Below are 13,604 nucleotides of genomic sequence, written 5' to 3'. Positions count from 1 at the left end.
TTTGGTTAGCTGAAGTAGCAAGTCTGTTTGTTTGGTTACCAAGGCAACTACTGTCTCTATCTAGTAAACTTGCTAGCTACTTCAGTGGATGTTGAACTCATAAAAGTGATACTCAACTTGTGGCTCTATGCGTTCTATGGAAAATAATGAACAACATGGAATGTGTGTAGGCTGGTTCTCTCCTCCTTATGTGAACCTATCTGAAAAACCTCTTCAGTAAAACAATTCCTGCTGTGTCGAAAATAACCAACACAAACAGTGAACATAAACTCACATTCATACAATTGCTGACTAATCGTCACACATTTCATGAACCTCTACTTTTATGGACCTCTCCCCATGCATCAGTTTAGTTTATTAGGGCTTGTTTCTTTCTCTCTCCACGCTAATAGTTGGAAGGCAGAATGGTCTGTTTTCCTGGGGCATGGGGTGGGCAGGTCAGGGTGGGGTGTGGAGTGGTGGGCTGGGCTGGGCCATAAACGCAGACTGAGACTCCGGTCCCAGGGAGGCCCCGGCCTTAATTCCCGACTCAGCCGTCAGGCCCAGTGACCCTGAATCAGTCACTTCACCTCCCTGTGATTCCAGTCAGTCATCCGTGAAGTCGGCTCCGAGACCGCCCACCCGAAACTACTGCATGGCTGGAAAAGGGGGACAGAGAAAAGAATGGAGCTTATCTTTACCTGAGTTGACCAACGAGATGGAGAAAACCAAAAAATACACAACAACGACTTAACACTTGCTTCCTACACACCTACCCACAGACGTGTACACAACGTACATCAACACACACCCACAGTGTCATAGACAGGTCTTGGCTGCCTTTAGAACCAGAGTACCTTCTCATAATTCATCTCCTTTGTTCTTTCTCTTCTTCTTCTCCCACCACCTTCACAACCATTCACTGCATGTTTTACGGTGTATTTTACAGTGTGAGGCTGTGGAGGTTGTGTTCCCCCTCACTTTCTGCCTGCCTGCCTGACTGGCTGGCTGCCAGGGTCCTGTTTGTTTCCACCCAGAGGACTCAGAGTGTGGAATGTGGAGCCCTCTATGGCCCTGCTAAACCTGAGTTAGGCCCCTCTCTGCTCACCTCAGAATTCTGGGTTCAAAGGTCATGAGAGGGCACTGGGAAATAGAGCAGGGCGGAAGGTGAGAAAGGAGCCCAGTGTTGGCATTGGAGACTGGGATACCACTCCACTGTGACACGTTATGACAGGCGTCAGGTTATTCAGAAGGTTGGCCTCATGTGGAGGGGCTCAACGTTGTGTGTTTCTGGGATCTGTCAGAGTAACACTGTTACTTTTAGTCTGGTGAGTACCCTTCTGTCAGAGTAACACTGTTACTTTTAGTCTGGTGAGTACCCTTCTGTCAGAGTAACACTATTACTTTTAGTCTGGTGAGTGCCCTTCTGTCAGAGTAACACTGTTACTTTTAGTCTGGTGAGTACCCTTCTGTCAGAGCTGTCTAGGTTGTGTCCAGTAAGTACATGAAAGTGTAGTACTGTGTGGTGTGTTTCTGTCAGTGTAATTGGTTTGATGGATGTGTCTGTTTGTCCCTGTAGGATTGTGAACTGGCCCAGTGTCCTGTCAGCCACCCAGTTCCCCCTGGGACCAAAGTCCCCTCACACCTTTCACACAAAACCCAGTGGAGGTTCGGTTCTTGGACACAGGTTGGTTTTATTGGTTGCACTACCACTCACTGTAGCAATTAAATACTGTGTGTGTGTGTTGCACTGTACTGTACTGATTTCTTCCTTCTTCACCACAGTGTAGCGCCACCTGCGGCAAAGGGACCCGGATGCGCTACGTTAGTTGCCGTGACATCCAGGGTGGGGTTGCAGAGGATTCAGCCTGCTCCCAACTGGTCAAGCCCCCGGCCAGCGACGGGTGCATTGTAGTGCACTGCGGACAGTGGAAGGTCCTAGAATGGACATCAGTAAGTAACTACTGTCTTTCAATCAACCACCATGTTAAATGCATATACTGTGTACACGTAAAATTAATTAAATTAATATTTGACATTACTAGAGGGTCTTGTGGCTACGGTGTTTTCCTCCATTGCTAAAGTCTTTAACCTTTGTGAACAGTTCTTCTAGAGGGAGATCTGGGAAATCTGTCTACCATTATACGCTCTCTCTGCACTGTTCATTAACTTGTATTTCTAGCCAGCTCAGTGGCCTATAATATCTGAAGTTTATTTAGCTGTGTTTTGTGCTTTTCAGACCACAATTCATAATGACTTTGTGTGATTGGGTGTTTCTCTGGTCCAAGGGGAGGAGGTGATAAAATAGGCTCAGGGGTGTTTGGAAGGTTGGCAGGGAGATGGAAGAAGGCGTGAGGGGTGGAGGGAGGCGTGAGGGGTGGATGGGAGGCGTGAGGGATGAAGGGAGGCGTGAGGGGTGGAGGGAGGCGTGAGGGGTGGAGGGAGGCGTGAGGGGTGGAAGGAGGCGTGAGGGGTGAATGGGAGGCGTGAGGGATGGAGGAAGGTGTGAGGGGTGGAGGGAGGGGTGGATGGGAGGCGTGAGAGATGGAGGGAGGCGTGAGGGGTGGAGGGAGGCGTGAGGGATGGAGGGAGGCGTGAGGGGTGGCGGGAGGTGTGAGGGGTGGAGGGAGGTGTGAGGGGTGGATGGGAGGCGTGAGGGATGGAGGGAGGCGTGAGGGGTGGAGGGAGGCGTAAGGGGTGGATGGGAGGCGTAAGGGGTGGATGGGAGGCGTGAGGGGTGGAGGGAGACGTGAGGGATGGAGAGAGGGGTGGAGGGAGGTGTGAGGGGTGGAGACTTGAGGGGTGGAGGGAGGCGTTAGGGATGGAGGGAGGCATGAAGGATGGACTGAGGCGAGAGGGAGCCGTGAAGGAGGCATGAAGGATGGAATGAGGCGTGAGGGAGGCATGAAAGATGGAATTAGGTGTGAGGGATGGAGGTAGGTAGGCATGGGGCTGGAGGTAGGCGTGAGGGATGGAAGGAGGCGTGAGGGATGGAAGGAGGCGTGAGGGATGGAAGGAGGTGTTAGGGATAGAGGGAGGCGTAAGGGATGGAGGTGTGAGGGGTGGAGGTGTGAGGGATGAAGGGAGGTGTTAGGGATGGAATGAGGCGTGAGGGAGGCGTGAGGAATGCATGAAGGATGGAATGAGGTGTGAGGGATAGAGGTAAGCATGGGGCTGGAGGTAGGCGTGAGGGATGGAGGGAAGTGTGAGGGATAGAGGGAGGGTTGAGTGACGGGCTGTGGAGAGGGGCTAGGATCCTTGTGGTTTACAGATTTTTCTCATCAGACAGAGATCACTAGTCATACTCCCACCATGCTGCAGCTATGGCCACCATGCACACACACACACACACACACACACACACACACACACACACACACAGATAGATAGATAGATAGAGAGATAGATAGATAGATAGATAGATAGATAGATAGATAGATAGATAGATAGATAGATAGATAGATAGATAGATAGATAGATAGATAGATAGATAGATAGATAGATAGATAGATAGATAGATAGATAGATAGATAGATAGATAGATAGATAGATAGATAGATACAGTGGGGAGAACAAGTATTTGATACACCGATTTTGCAGGTTTTCCTACATACAAAGCATATAGAGGTCTGTAATTTTTATCATAGGTATACTTCAACTGTGAGAGATGGAAATTCAAACAAAAATCCTGAAAATCACATTTTATGATTTTTAAGTAATTAATTTGCATTTCTTTGCATGACATAAGTATTTGATCTCCTACCAACCAGTAAGAATTCTGGCTCAGACCTGTTAGTTTTTCTTTAAGAAGCCCCCCTGTTCTCCACTAATTACCTGTATTAACTGCACCTGTTTGAACTTGTTACCTGTATAAAAGACACCTGTCCACACACTCAATCAAACAGACTCCAACCTCTCCACAATGGCCAAGACCAGAGAGGGTGTAAGGACATCAGGGATAAAATTGTAGACCTGCATAAGGCTGGGATGGGCTACAGGACAATAGGCAAGCAGCTTGGTGAGAAGGCAGCAACTGTTGGCCCAATTATTAGAAAATGGAAGGAGTTCAAGATGACGGTCAATCACCCTCGGCCTGGGGCTCCATGCAAGATCTCACCTCGTGGGGCATCAATGATCATGAGGAAGGTGAGGGATCAGCCCAGAACTACACGGCAGGACCTGGTCAATGACCTGAAGAGAGCTCTGAAGAGAGCTGGGACCACAGTCTCAAAGAAAACCCTTAGTAACACACTACGCCGTCATGGATTAAAATTCTGCAGCGCATGCAAGGTCCCCCTGCTCAAGCCAGCGCATGTCCAGGCCCGTCTAAAGTTTGCCAATGACCATCTGGATGATCCAGAGGAGGAATGGGAGAAGGTCATGTGGTCTGATGAGACAAAAATATAGCTTTTTGGTCTAAACTCCACTCGCCGTGTTTGGAGGAAGAAGAAGGATGAGTACAACCCCAAGAACACCATCCCAACCGTGAAGCATGGAGGTGGAAACATCATTCTTTGGGGATGCTTTTCTGCAAAGGGGACAGGACGACTGCATCATATTGAGGGGAGGATGGATGGGGCCTTGTATCGCGAGATCTTGGCCAACAACCTCCTTCCCTCAGTAAGAGCATTGAATATGGGTCATGGCTGGGTCTTCCAGCATGACAACGACGCGAAACACACAGCCAGGGCAACTAAGGAGTGGCTCCGTAAGAAGCATCTCAAGGTCCTGGAGTGGCCTAGCCAGTCTCCAGACCTGAACCCAATATAAAATCTTTGGAGGGAGCTGAAAGTCCGTATTGCCCAGCAACAGCCACGAAACCAGAAGGATCTGGAGAAGGTCTGTATGGAGGAGTGGGCCAAAATCCCTGCTGCAGTGTGTGCAAACCTGGTCAAGAACTACAGGAAATGTATGATCTCTGTAATTGCAAACAAAGGTTTCTGTACCAAATATTAAGTTCTGCTTTTCTGATGTATCAAATACTTGTCATGCAATAAAATGCAAATTAATTACTAGTTTTCTGGATGTACCTATGATAAAAATTACAGACCTCTACATGCTTTGTACTGTAAGTAGGAAAACCTGCAAAATCGGCAGTGTATCAAATACTTGTTCTCCCCACTGTATATACAGCATGTGACTGGGAGAGTCTTCCTGACTGCTTATTTATGCCAGAGCGACTCAGTGACCTCCAGGCAGACAGGAAGCAGCTCAGCCCAAGGCCACAGCAAACAGAAGCGCAGAGAAAGAGACGGATCTGACTCTGAAAGTTCCCTTTACACACTCCTGATATGGAATGAACCGGAAATTATACCTGATGGAGGGGGTGATAACTACAGAATGGCATGGCGGATGGATGGGCCAGTTAGTTCATGAAGTTTAATGACTGTGTTCTACCGTTATGAGACCCAACTTTTAAAGCAGCCTCAGTGTTGTAGTTTTAGCTTGTACATAGGCATATTAAAAGTTCCACTGATCAGTGCCTGTTAAAAGTTCCACTGATTTGACAAATTGGGTCCCTTAAAGTACTGTAGCTACACTTTCTGTTTGTGTCAGCCATGTTTAAAGCGACAAGACACTGACCTAAGCTGCCACGGCATTGTTTGTTTGTGTTTGAATGTTGTTTGTCTTACTGTGTGTGCCTGTGTGTGTGTGTGTGTGTGTGTGTGTGTGTATGTGTGTGTGTGTGTGTGTGTGTGTGTGTGTGTGTGTGTGTGTGTGTGTGTGTGTGTGTGTGTGTCTGTGTGGGTCTGTGTGTGTCTGTGTGTGTCTGTGTGTGTGTGTACACAGTGCTCTGTATCCTGCGGGCAGGGGAAGACCACTCGCCAGGTGGTGTGTTTGAATCTCAGTGACCAGATAGTGGATGTGGTGGAGTGTGACCCTGACGACCGTCCAGCCACAGAGCAGGAGTGTGCCATGTCCCAGTGCCCTGCTCTCCGCTCCAGTGACTCTCGACCCTTCCCCTCGCCCAGCGGGGGCGTCCGCAACAACCTGCCCACAGCTGCCGATGGGCGCAGCGGAGGACGAACCCAGGCCCACCAATGGAGGACAGGACCCTGGGGAGCGGTGAATTTCTTATTAACCATTTACAATCATCTTGCAGTCCTAGGGTCCTTAACATTGAATTAATGCATCCAACCTATATCAGGGGTCGGCAACAGGTGGCCCGATGGATTTTAAAAAGTCTCTTACTGATTTTTTGGGAGTGGATAGAATTTAGTTTTTGGTCAAAAAAGACTAAAATCACCAGGAATATTCCAATATTCTAAGAAATTTTAAAAATGACATGGTCGTGTCTCAATGTTATCAAGGTATGAAATTATTGTTATTTTCAAATATAATCCCTTTTTGGGCTGAGTTGTGGTCAATTTGCAGTGTATAAATTATTATAATTATGTTCCGGGCCCCTGACCATCTGCTCCAACAAAAATTGTCCCGCGGCTGAATCTAGTTGCCTACCCCTGACTAAGGTCAATGAGTTGTGCTGATGGCTTTGGCGGTTAATAGCCTATTGTACAGCCTACAGCTGTTATTAAAAACTGGGTTATTATAGTTGCACAACAATCTGTGTCCCCAAATAGCTGGTATTATTTAATGGATTATGGGAAATAGCAAGAGTTATTTTCTTCTTGAGGATATGTGTCTTAATATAGCAGTACATTATCCATCCAGTTTCCCAAAGCACATAGTCTCTGCCGTCAATCGGACCCTTGCCAGAAAGATGTATGTGTGGTTTTGTATACTGTCTGTCAGTGGGGACCTTTTTTCACATACTGTAGGTTGGTGTGTTTGTATTTATTAATGGTGAGTGAGTGTTTATATGTGCGCTTGTTTCATTGTAGCTGATGTCTGTATGTGCAAAGGTCTACAATATGTGACACTGTGACTCTGGGTAAATGTATTATTGCAGGATCCCCTTGTCTCAGTGAGTTATGAGTGCATAGATGAGCACCATACATTTGCATGGATGTGTTTGAACATGTTTTTGTTATTGTGTCCATACATGCTCATGAATGTATGTGTATTAGTGTTTGAATGTCTACTTGCCTGTCTCTGAGTTAGTGCATACATACCTGTACGTGTGAGAGTGTGTGAACCATTTGTCTCACTCTGTGTTCTCCTCCCTGTGACATCAGTGCTCGAGCACGTGTGCGGGCGGCTTCCAGAGGCGTGTGGTGGTGTGCCAAGATGAGAATGGTTATGCTGCCAACAACTGTGAAGATCGCTCCAAACCCATCGAGCAGCGCTCCTGTGAGTCCGGACCCTGTCCACAGTGGGTCTATGGGAACTGGGGAGAGGTGAGAGAACCCAAGCCGTCCTACAGCACTGATACACTGAGGGGGTTTAGTCACACTTTGAATGCATCATCTCTTTGTTATGAACCTTGGCGTTATCATAGCGGTTATTATTCTACAATTCCATTCTTCTGAAATTGCTTTGCTAGGCTGTATGTCATCATGTACCTGGAGGTGAGGGGTTAACTTCTTGACGCTACCCATCCCTTTAGCGGGATAATTGTCATCAACAACCGCTGAATTGCAGAGCGCCACATTCAAATGATATTACTAAAAATATTTATATTCATGAAATCACAAGTGTAATATAGCAAAACACAGTTTAGCTCTTTGTTAATCCACCTGTCGTGTCAGATTATGAAAATGTGCTTTACAGCGAAAGCAATCCAAGCGTTTGTGTAAATTTATCGATCACTAGACAAAACATTATGAACACCTAGCATCACAGTAGCTTGGTCACGAAAATCTGAAAAGCAATAAAATTAATTGCTTACCTTTGATGATCTTCGGATGTTTTCACTCACGAGACTCCCAGTTACACAATAAATGTTCCTTTTGTTCCATAAAGATTATTTTTGTTTGGCGCGTTATGTTCAGAAATCCACAGGCTCGAGCGGTCATGACAACGCAGACGAAAATTCCAAATAGTATCCGTAATGTCCACAGAAACATGTCAAATGTTTTTTATAATCAATCCTCAGGTTGTTTTCAAAATATATTAATATATCAACCGGCACTGTCTCTTTTTCAGTAGGAGAGGGAGAGTCAATGGCTGCCCCACTCTGCTGCGCAAGCAAAACTCATGCAAACACCTTATCTTTCTCGCTCATTTTTCAAAATAAAAGCCTGAAACTATGTCTAAAGACTGTTGACACCTTGAGGAAGCGATAGGAAAATGAATCTGGTTGATATCCCTTTAAATGGAGCGAAGGCAGGCTATGGAACATGGAGCTTTCAAAATAGAAGCCACTTCCTGGTTTGATTTTCCTCAGGTTTCGCCTGCAATATCAGTTATTTTATACTCACAGACAATATTTTGACAGTTTTGGAAACGTTAGTGTGTTTTCTATCCTAATCTGTCAATTATATGCATATTCTAGCATATGGGCCTGAGAAATAGGCCATTTACATTGGGAATGTTATTTTTCCAAACATAAAATAGTGCCCCCTAGCTGAAAGAGGTTAAAGATCAGAGGTCATAGATAACTGTATTGTGACAATGGAGTGAATCAACTGTCCTGACTCTGTTTACACACTATTCTTTCACCTGCTCTGTCCTGCAGTGTACCAAGCCGTGTGGTGGAGGAATAAAGACACGGCTGGTGGCGTGTCAGAGGCCCAACGGAGAACGCTTTAACGATCTGAGCTGTGAGATTCTAGAAAAACCGCCCGACCGTGAGCAGTGCAATACTCATGCGTGCCCTTCTAGCCCCCATTGGAGCACAGACCCATGGAGCTCGGTACGCTCGTAAATATACACATTTTCCGCCATCTTTTTTAAAAGTCCTCTCATTTCACTACACACAGAGTTTGAAAACAAACAATCAAACTTGAGAGAGCAGGTTGTTTCTGTAGCGCTTACATGCTGGAAACTCCACTTTCCATTTCACTGTTATCCTTCCCTTGGCCTCAGAGACTTGTCATCCTTCTAGAGACAGTTGGGAATTGATTTATTTTCCACATAAGAGACAGGACACACACACAATACACACAACACACCAAAAAGTACAACATATGAAAAGCTTAATTGACAGTTGTGACCATAAGAACACTTTCTCTGTTATCAGTCTTAGTGTTAAAAATTCAGGATCAGTTTGTATCAGAATCAAAGCTAGTTTGTAAAATATTGATTTAAAAGATAATTTATTACTTAAGAGATTTTCTTCTTTGTTTCCTATGTATATAGAATTGACATCCAACGTTTCTGTTATTGCTCTTTGTATTCGCACACTTAGTCATTCGTTGTTCATATGCAAATATTGATCAATGTTTCTGTATATCAGGAGTTTAAGATGCATTGTTTGTTTTTTGTTTTTTGTGAACACCCAAAGAATGGACATATACTCGAGTGTTGTTGCTATTCATACTCTTGTTTTTGTGGCAAAGAAAATGAGTTTTTATGTACTCTAGAGATGGATACATCATTCTGATGCTAAAGCTTTATTGACCATCATAACTGTAAAAATGTAATTTGTCTCAAAGTGTGTAATATGCAGTTCAAACAATAACAAAGCCCCCCCCCCCCCCCAACTCTGTTTCGGTAAACATCTAAGAGGTGGGGCTGGATAAATGTAGCCACTCTTAATTGCATAGACAGAGCTATGGATGCAAGGACTGACCATCCATGACATGAAAATTATAGTTTTAACCATGTTTTGAGGTTATACAGTGTTTTGTTTACAATTACATTGTTTACGAACAAAGAAGTAAATAAAGGTTATATTTTGGGTTCTGATGGGATTAGACAGTTAAACTAAGTTCCTTAGTTAATATAAATTATGTTCTTCAAGAATCAATTGCTATATAGAATGACAAAAGTTTTTTTTTTTAAACGGATCGCAGATTGCCCCTTTAAGGCACATGCAGTTTTTATAGAGAATTTACTAATCATCGTCTGTTTACACCTTATTTTACAGTCCACTATTTACCTGCTATTTATTCAGAAATGTCATTGTAAATGGTAATTACATGATAAGGACCTAATGATTACTGTTTAGTAATGTATGTGCCGGGTAGTTACCAATTATGCTAAATTCTTAAAAAGAAACAGTAGTGTTTCTCAGTTAAGACTAAGTCAACACCAGCTGAAATAGGACTGTAGAATAAAGTGATAACTGTATTATTTGATCAATTATGTGATTCTTCTGGATAATAGTCATTTTACCACAGCTTGAAGTCTTGACCCAGATTCCTTCCTTTTTACTGGCACAGACATAAGAACCCGGCCCAACCAGTAGGTCCAAGGCCCACCGCTCAAAAGGTGCTTGATATGAGTGTATTTATGTCATGTTAGATATGTCTATATATTCGCTTTTGTAAATAGTTTATTTTGGTGCGATCACCAGTGCTCAATACACATGTGAAAATATGCTATGCTCAACCATACCTCACTTGGAACAAACACAACTCAACTAGCCATTAACTTGTACTTACAATGGTGCTTTTGCAAAACAAGGGAGAAATGAGATATAAACATCAAATAATCACTATGTATTTTATTTCAAACTTAAGGTCATAAACTGTTTATTGTGACATAGAGAAATGTATGTAAACTGGTGTTTTGAGAAGTTGTATATATTCTTTTTTTTTTGTCATGTTTTTTTTACGAAGAGTTGATTATTGATTATGTCCCTCGAAAATATTGTAATGTTAGGTGAAAATGTGTTGTAGTTTTTAAAAAGGTAAAGATAATTTTTTAAGTGTGTTCGATTTATTCACCACCAAACCTCAACCAACAAACCTGTCTGTTGGAGCTCAACGAGAATGCCCCATGTCCTAGCTTTGTGAACACACAGTTAGTGCCTGCGACCACAGGGAGAGTTTATAGTGTTCTATATACCTGGAGCTCATCTTCTGAGCCAGTCGTATGTTTCTACCTCATTCTCTTCTAACATCACTCCCCACCCACCTATTATCTTCTGCCGGAGGGCTGCATCCTCATTCACATTCATCATGATCTAGGGTCTGTGTTTTGTTCTACCTCAATGGCTACGAGTGAAATTGAGGTAGTGAAAGCTGATCTTGGATCTGTGGTAAAGGTGCAACCTCTGCCTGGAGCCCACCCAGTCATTTCTAAGGCTAATTGTAACCTCCTGGTCATTAATGTCTGTGCATACATTGCAGACATCACACCTTATTTTAAGGGTCTGTTAACACAGCTCTCAAGCAGGCAGCGAGTGTATTTCTCACTACACCTTGTTCACTAAAGAAAACGATTATTTCTAACTATCTCTAATATGAGTAATGAAAAGGAACCATAAGGTTTGGGTTGATTATGATGAATCCAAAAAGAGTGTGAGTAACTTTTTACACTACTTGATACAACTCCACATGCACATAAGTCTCATGTCACTGTGAAATTGTCGATCATTTGATTTGTAGAATAAATTGCAAAACACAGTTATACAGTATATGCACGATGATGCATTTACAATGTGTTTGACACCGACAGACTCTAGAAATAAAGCACTCTATGCCTCTCATTCCATATGGCAGTATCAGTTCGGGTTTCAAATACATTTGTGTATATTTATATAATGATCTGTATTTATTTCTACTTCATTATAATGTCATGTCAATATTTAATTGTATATGAACTTGCTGAATTTATGTTAGCTCACAGAGTGGCAACGATTAAAATGAACTAGAGGTGCTCTTAAAAAGTGTATTTCATTTACTGTAAAATATCATGTTCATGAACTATCACAAACGATTGCTTATGCTCAAATGAAGTTCCAAAACATCAATTTATATGGATTTTCTTTCAAGTCTATCCTATAGTTTATGTAGCATACAGCTAGGTAGTTTTATTCCATGACTGTCTAAAGTGAAAAATGAAGCTCATATGAGAGAAGATAATAGGTGGAAGCACTCATTGCCATCGGGCTTCCGCCATTTTAACGTAGCCAACTGGGTGGGGATTCCTATGGGTTGGGAGTAATCAGCCAATGATCAGAACATTATCTTCTTCAAATTGGTTAGCCTAGTTTGTAAATGGCGTAAAGCTATATGACTGCCATCTAGAAGCCAAAATAAATTCACGACACACAAGCTTTGGTTCAAGAATCCAGCACTGCAGGTGGTGGTAAATTACCAATATTAGCTTAAACACATTTTTCAAATATCAAAAGCAGAAGAAGATGGACTACTTTAAATGGAGATGTAGATGCCATAATGGCACAGATAAAATGTTGCGAACTCTATACATCTGTATGGAGAAGAGAGGCAAAACATCTGCGCTCTTGAGATTATCATCTTAGTTACAGGAGGACTAGTGTCTAGGGAAAAAACTGATAAACGTACACTCCGGGACACTGGTTTCTAAAAATAGTTTCATTAAATGAGATAATTGCCATGAGGAAACACTAATAGTGAAGCAAACACATTCACTTACACTGCCACAGGCAAGCTTGTAGTCCTGTTAAAAATCTAATCTACAAGTCTGTGCTTTAATTAAGACGATTTCCTTCAGACTTCACACTAATTATACTAGGAACGTGGAAGTGATCATTATAATTAACCAAATTACCTACTATGGATAAAATAGGAAATTATCTCTACAGAGAGCATTACTCGAGCTCACTAACTGGTGTTTGGAAAGGGGTGTTTTCAGTGAATGAAAATGTACAAATCACTGAGCAATATCTTGTCTTATGAGGTCAGGGCCCCAGTGACCTATTTGAGCTATCATGATTTTTCTGTCGGCCAAAGTTCAAAGCCTTTTGTACCAAGGGAAATCTTTATTCTCTGTGACACTGACAAGATGGATCCCCCACTTACTGCGCTTATTCACTCCTCATGCCTGACATGTTTTTTTGTGTGCCTGGCAACACGTGCTCTACAACTACGTTGCTCCCTCATCCGCCCCTCGCCAGTCCCCCCTCGCCCAATGTGGGTTGATGACATTGTTCTGATGGTTGGGGGCTGGTGACAGTGACTCAAATGAAAGCCCGTCAGAAAGACAAGGGTCACATTTGATCTGGGATGAGCCCCTTCGCTGTACAGCTAATCAGTATGGATGGACTTCTGGGAAAGGGCTGTGATCCAAGGAAAAAAAGCAGGGAAAGCCCTGTTGTCTGTGGGGGCCCGGAAGGCCCAGTCGCCTTTGATTCCGGGACGGAATGCAGACTTTGGAATGTGGTTTATTTTAGGCACAACTTGCTGTCTGTCCGGGGCATTGTTATATTTGACACTGTAAATAAAAGCATCTGATTTGAATGGTACAATCGAATTGTGTCTGACTGCATGATAGTTGAAAATAGTGTGATAGTTGAAAATTGTGTTGCAGATTAAAGGTAGTTTTGTGATGATTACACTTTTCATTGATATCAATATATACATTTCACTCAGAGCATGCTAAAATATAAGCCCATTTATATCTGGTTAACCATCATACACCCTTTGTCCTGATCTTGTCCAGATTCTGATTGTGCCCACATTTTTAAACAGGTGTAGATGATTGAAAGATGCATTGTGATCTGATTGTGGTCCGCTCTTCCTGACCATCTCTAAAGGTTGTCAGGCACACATTGTGTCTGGAAATCTTACAAGTGTAGACGCATCTGGACAGTGAAACCATTTAAATCATTATCCTGTTCTCTAAAATCATTG

The 13,604-nt window shown here is 43.2% G+C and overlaps 1 protein-coding gene across 1 annotated transcript in view; it reads left to right on the top strand.

Annotated features, from left to right (window-relative positions):
• LOC110493245 (A disintegrin and metalloproteinase with thrombospondin motifs 9) overlaps positions 1–13,216 on the top strand; it is a 46,022-nt gene extending 32,806 nt beyond the window's left edge. Inside the window, exons 24-28 of the mRNA XM_036950563.2 lie at positions 1,559–1,666; positions 1,765–1,932; positions 5,770–6,045; positions 7,116–7,277; positions 8,558–13,216. Of these exons, the coding sequence (XP_036806458.1) occupies positions 1,559–1,666; positions 1,765–1,932; positions 5,770–6,045; positions 7,116–7,277; positions 8,558–8,746 (903 nt within the window). The 3' untranslated portion in view covers positions 8,747–13,216. The remainder of the gene's footprint in view (positions 1–1,558; positions 1,667–1,764; positions 1,933–5,769; positions 6,046–7,115; positions 7,278–8,557) is intronic.
• Positions 13,217–13,604: the final 388 nt, after the last annotated feature.

The sequence above is a fragment of the Oncorhynchus mykiss genome, chromosome 17 (assembly GCF_057628025.1).
Source record: "Oncorhynchus mykiss isolate SJ-2025 chromosome 17, ASM5762802v1, whole genome shotgun sequence".
Classification (NCBI taxonomy): domain Eukaryota; kingdom Metazoa; phylum Chordata; class Actinopteri; order Salmoniformes; family Salmonidae; genus Oncorhynchus; species Oncorhynchus mykiss.
Note: the sequence above shows the minus strand (reverse complement) of the source record. Positions and strands in the feature narration are given on the sequence as shown.